The sequence below is a fragment of the Octodon degus genome, unplaced genomic scaffold, assembly GCF_000260255.1.
Source record: "Octodon degus isolate 3935 unplaced genomic scaffold, OctDeg1.0 scaffold00126, whole genome shotgun sequence".
In the NCBI taxonomy this organism is placed as follows: Eukaryota; Metazoa; Chordata; class Mammalia; order Rodentia; family Octodontidae; genus Octodon; species Octodon degus.
The window spans coordinates 4,050,855-4,056,063 of NW_004524702.1; the positions used below are offsets into that span (position 1 = coordinate 4,050,855).

The 5,209-nt window shown below is 59.1% G+C and overlaps 1 protein-coding gene across 5 annotated transcripts in view; it reads right to left on the reverse strand.

Annotated features, from left to right (window-relative positions):
* Nucleotides 1–5,209, reverse strand: part of Fyco1 (FYVE and coiled-coil domain containing 1) — a 60,492-nt gene that overhangs the window by 30,054 nt on the left and 25,229 nt on the right. For all 5 annotated transcript variants that reach the window (XR_002817985.1, XM_023700719.1, XM_023700718.1 and 2 more), the window contains exons 8-10: nt 2,063–4,426; nt 1,075–1,167; nt 465–583 (exon numbers count right to left, since the gene is read on the reverse strand). Coding sequence is in view for 4 of the 5 variants with exons in the window: in XM_023700719.1 (XP_023556487.1) it covers nt 465–583; nt 1,075–1,167; nt 2,063–4,426 (2,576 nt within the window). In the remaining variant the exon portion in view is untranslated. The remainder of the gene's footprint in view (nt 1–464; nt 584–1,074; nt 1,168–2,062; nt 4,427–5,209) is intronic.

Here is a 5,209-nt window from a genome sequence, read left to right on the forward strand (position 1 = left end):
CAAGTCCGCATCTTGTACAGCAATTAACCACTAAGAAGAATATATGCAGTGTATTATTTGTTGAAAAATTAAAAAAAAAAAGATAAAAAAAAAAAACAAAAAACAAAGTCCTCCAAAACCCAAACACTCTTCTGGTCCCAAGCATTCTGGATAAAGGACACCCAACCTGCCTGCACCTGCTCCATCTCGGGTGCTAAGTGATTGCTTGCGGCCTCATTTCCCACTGTTACTATCATGCACGTCAGTCCTCCTTTAGTTTTCCCCAAGTATGTGTTAATGTGCATCTTACTGCAGCTAAGAAAGCCAAACCACAGCCAGTGGCCAGGAGCAGGCAGAGTGCAGACGCTGGCTTCCTAGGGCTGCACTGGAGTCTGAGCTGTTCCTGGTCCCGTATGAACAACCGAGTTTCTAAATGACTGCACCGAGAGAGCCTGCCAGGAGCTGAGGGGCCGCTGCAGACTCACCTTTCTAGACGGTCCTGCAGGGCTGCTGCCTCCTTGTCTTTCTGGACCACGGCAGCCTGACACTCGGCAAGACAGTTGCTGGTAGAGCTCAGCCTCTCCTGCATGTCCGCCTGGGTGGCCTGCACAGGACACATGGAGAAGGCACTCAGCTGGCTCAAGCCCTCCCCAGCTGCCCCACAGAGGCTGTGTCACTTCTATGGGACAACTTTGTGGCTGCTACTGGCAATGGGGTTAAGACCAATGTTTTTAATCTCAAGAGGCCAAGGACCTGTGCTCTACACAATGGAGTGTGATGCATCTCTAAGTCCCAAGAGCAAACAACTCTGATGGCAGCAAGTGTCAGAATGTCCCCAGTGGAGGGGGTGTACAGTGGCAAGGATGAAGCTAGCATGGCCCGAGCTGGCCAGAGCCTAAAAGTGCCCGTGTCTGACAGCTCCAGCCAGGAGCAAGGGGTCAGGATACAAACTCAGGGAATCTCCAACTAATGACAGGGTGTCTGAGCTGCTTTTGTTTCCGGTGGGGATGGGAAGTCATGCAGGGAGCCCCACGAAGTTTCTGCGATCCCAGACCAAAGCCTGGCTCTCTGGCAGGCGCACACATGCCGCGCTACCTGCAGCTTGCCCACAGCCTCTTCGGCAGCCTGCAGCTGCTGGCCTTGCTGCTCAAGCTGGGCTCTGAGGCTCCTGCACTCTTCAGTGGCAGCCTGAAAGGCACAAGAAGGGGACATCAAAGAGTCGTCCTTGCTCCATGAGCACCTCATCACCCAGGGGTCCAAGCAAGCCACCACTGTTTCTAAGCTGGCTCCTCCACAGGCTTAGGTTCTCCCAGTAATGAAAACTTTAGGGATTACTAATGGAAGAGACTCAGCTTGGCCCTCAAACTGAATCTCATTACTGCAGTGGGAAAAGTGGCCCATGAGCCTCAGGCAGCTCCTGGCATGGGGTGGCCAAGCTGGGCTGTGGCCGGGCGGGGGGCACAGTGCGGCCACCTAGAAGGGCGGTGAGCGGCTGAAGTGTGCAGAGATCTCAATGCACGCAGACCGTGACTTGCAGCGGGTGGAACTGCAGCTCCGCCTGGCCTTGGGGCCCTGTGAGAGCCAGGCCATCAGCGAGGCAGGCACACAGCCTGGGGCTCTGGAGGGGGTTCTGACACCTACATGGCCAGAGGAGGCCGCGCACAAAAGACGGAAAGGGAAAAGCCAGCAGGTGGGAGCTTGCTCTGAAGCGGACAGTTGCCGAGCCCCTGCCAGAGGCGGGGGGCGTGGTATCGGTGGGCAGATCTGCGAAGACCACCCAAGTAGCCACAGACCATCCTGCTCATCACACAGCATCATGTTTTAAAAATGTCTGTGTAGGCTGATCTCATACGCTCTCATATGCCATGGTCTTTTATACCACCAGGCTAAGGCCCCCTCTCCAGGGCGCTGCCTCTCGCGTGTTCCTATAGGCAAAGTAGGGGAGAATGAGGCGGGACCATGGGTGTCTGCCGCACCTGGTGCCTTTCCTGGCTCCCCCCGCCTCATGGCTGCAGAGGCTGCCTCGCCTGGACCCCTCAGTGCTGCCCCGGTTGGGTGGCCCAGTGGCGGGTGCTGGTGGTACCTTCAGCTTCCTCTGATGGTCCATGATTTCAGCACTCAGCTGGAACTTGAGGGTGTCGTGCTCCTGGCACGCAGCCTCCTGGAGGCTCTGTGCCCGCTGCTCAGCCTGTGCCAGCTGGGCCTGCAGGTTGGCCAGGGAGCCTGCGGCGTCCTCGGCCACTGTCAGCTTCTCCTGCAGGCTCGCTGTCTCCTGTAGCAGCCCTGCCACGTGGCGCTCCAGGTGCTCTCGCTCGCGGGAGGCGGCCTCTTGGCAATCGCGGAGCTTTCCCTCCACACGCTCCTTCTCCGCAGTCAAGGTGCAGACCTGGATGCCCAGCTCGGCGGTGTCTGTGTTGGCCCGGTGCAGCTGCTCCTGCAGCTCGGCGTTCTCCAGCCGGGCCTCCTCGGAGCAGCGCGTGGCCCGCGCCAGCTCCTCCTGCAGAGCCTGCACCTCCGGCACTTGCTGCTGAGCTGCCCCAGCCTTGCCCTCCTGCTGCGGCCCTTCCCGAGCTGCAGAGCACTGCAGGAGCTCCTGAATGTGGGTCCTGTTGAGCTCCTCATTTTGCTCCTGCAGCTGCTGCACCAGCATCCTGTGCTCCTTCAGCACCTCCTCAGCCACCCTCAGTTGGCTCTGCGCCTTGTCCTGGCTGCTCAGGGCCGCCTGGAGCTTGGCCTGCAGGTCTACCAGCTCAGCCCGCAACCGCTGGGCCTCTCCCTGGTGGACTTCAAGCTGTGCCTGGGCCAGCGCCAGCTGTGCAGCACCATCTTGGGGTGTAATGAGCCCCTGCTGGCCCTTCTCCGCCTGGAGGGCCTCGATTAGCTGGGCCTGGTGGCGGCACTCGTTGGAGAGGACTTTGAGATCCGCGTCCCGGGACTCGGCCAGCTGCCGGCACTGCACGGCCTCCTCCCGCAGCTGCCGGCACTCGTCCTCCTTGCTGTGCAGAGCAGCTTCCTTTTCAGCCACCTGTGCCTTCATGGCCTTCTTGGCCTTCTGCACGGCCTGCAGGCTTGCCTCCATCTGGTCGCCGAGGTGCCGGATGCTGGCCTGCTCAGCCTCCAGGGAGGCCAGAGAGCCCCGGATGGACGCCTCCCGCTGCTGCAGTGCCTGGTAGTCGGCCTGCAGGGCCTGCAGCTTGTCCTCCAGCAGCTGATTGCGCCCCGCCATGTTCTGCAGCTCCCTCTGCAACTCCTGGTTGGCCTGGAGGAGTTCCTCCTCCTGTCCAGCTGCTGGCACCTCGGTACCACCCCTGTGCCCCTCTTCTGGCTTCTCATCAGCGTGCTGCAGGGTGGAGACTGAGGTGGCAGGGGCCTCTCCTCGCTCACCAGCCACAGGTGGTTCTGGAGCTGTCTGCCCAGCCAGTCGCTCCAGGGCCTCCACTTTCTGGCTGAGGTGGTCCTTGTCCTGAGTGAGCTGCCTCTTCTGCTCCTCCAGCTCACTCACGTGCTGGCTGGCCTGTGCCAGCTGGGACTCCAGGAGCTGCAGCTGCCGACTCAGGGACTGGGCCTCCTGTGCCAGCACCTCTTTCTCTTCCCGTTGTAGCTGCTCCTCCTGCCTCAGCCTTGCCAGCTCCTCTTCCAGCAAGCTCAAGCGGGCTAGCGACTCCTGCAAGTGCTGCTGGAGCTGGGTTGCCTCCTGCCCCTCCCTGGACGGCTCTTTGTGGAGTAGGGCCATCTCCTGCACCTGACGCTCCAGGCCAGCCCGGGCTTCCTCCTTCAGCTGCAGCTCGGTGGCCAGCTGCACCAGCTGTGTGCTCTGCTGCTGGTTGAGCTCCCGGATCTTGGTGCTCTCCCCTTCCAGGGACCGGAGCTTCTCCTCCAGCCTCTGAAGATTTAGGGCTGAGTCAGTCTGGCTGTGCTCCTGCTGTCCTTTTGTGTCCTGGGCTGTATCTGCTCTCTGCTCAGCCCTAGTTAACCAGTCCGAGAGGCTGGAGAGAAGCTGGCTCTTGCCCAGGGAGTCCTGGGCAGCCTTGAGCTCCTGTGCCAGGGGCTGCAGTGTGGCCTCCAGGTGCTGCAGGGCAGAGCTGTGCTCCTCCTTGGCTGTATCCTGATCCAGGGCCTGAAGGCACACCTGCAGCTCCTTGACAGCATTCTGCGTGGCCTGGGTGACCTCCCACTGCTTCCGGAGCTCAGCTTCCAGCCTCAGGAGGTGGCTGAGGTCCTCCGGGGCAGCATGCCCCTGCTGCTTTTCCACCGGCAGCTGCTCCTGCTGTGTGCTGAACGCCGCCCGCAGCTCCTGGTTCTCCCGGTCCAGCTGCTGCACGCGCTCCTGCAGTTGCTTCTCCCGCACCTCCAGCTGGTCCAGCTCTAGCCGCATCTCGTCAAAGCCCTCTAGAGCCTCGTTGTTCAGGGGACTGCTCGGGTCGAAGCTGGAGGCCATCTCCTGGGTCTGGGGAAGGGAATGCAAGAAACAAGGGCTTTGTGGGGAAGCCGACCTGCTAACTGGAGAAATTAGAGTCTAACAAAAGCATTATGCGATCTAAGGTGAGTCTACAAAGCCGTTCAAAGGACTAGAGCTCTGTTCAAAGCTCTGCCATGCAGAGATCAGCAGCATATTAAAAAAGAAGGCAAACGTTTACATTTTTAAAAATTATTACAGTAAGACATTTTGCCACGAGCCCCCTCAAGGTTCTCCCCTTTGCTTCAAAGCCACTCGTCCCGTCACTCAGCATTCTGCAGCCCGCTTTCCTGAGTGTCTTTCAATTAACACTTCCCAGCCGCCTCAACGGCCTGAATGATTCAAAATCTCAATGTGTCATGGTTATTTTGACTCTGGGGAAGAGCCCAGGTCAGTCAGTGGCAGACCTGAGTGAGGTGGATGAGGACCGCACCACACTTTTACGAGCCTGCTTTCTGGGGGATGGCGCTATGTCACGGCAGTCACTGGATTTGTGATCCCCCCTCACAAGTCACTCAGGAAAGAGGGCTCTGGAGCTGCTTCAGAAAGTCCCAAGCGGCCGGGAGTTGGCTCAGCAGCACGAGCCTGCCTGGCAAGCGCAAGGTCCTGAGTTTGATTCCTGGCACAAAAAGAAAAAAAAAAAGCTATTTGCCAAAAATAAATAAATACAAACAAGGTGCCAAAGACCATGGACGAGTGCGTCTGGGGTGAGGGGAGGATTCTGAGACAAAGACCATGGACGAGTGCGTCTGGGGTGAGGGGAGGATTCTGAGA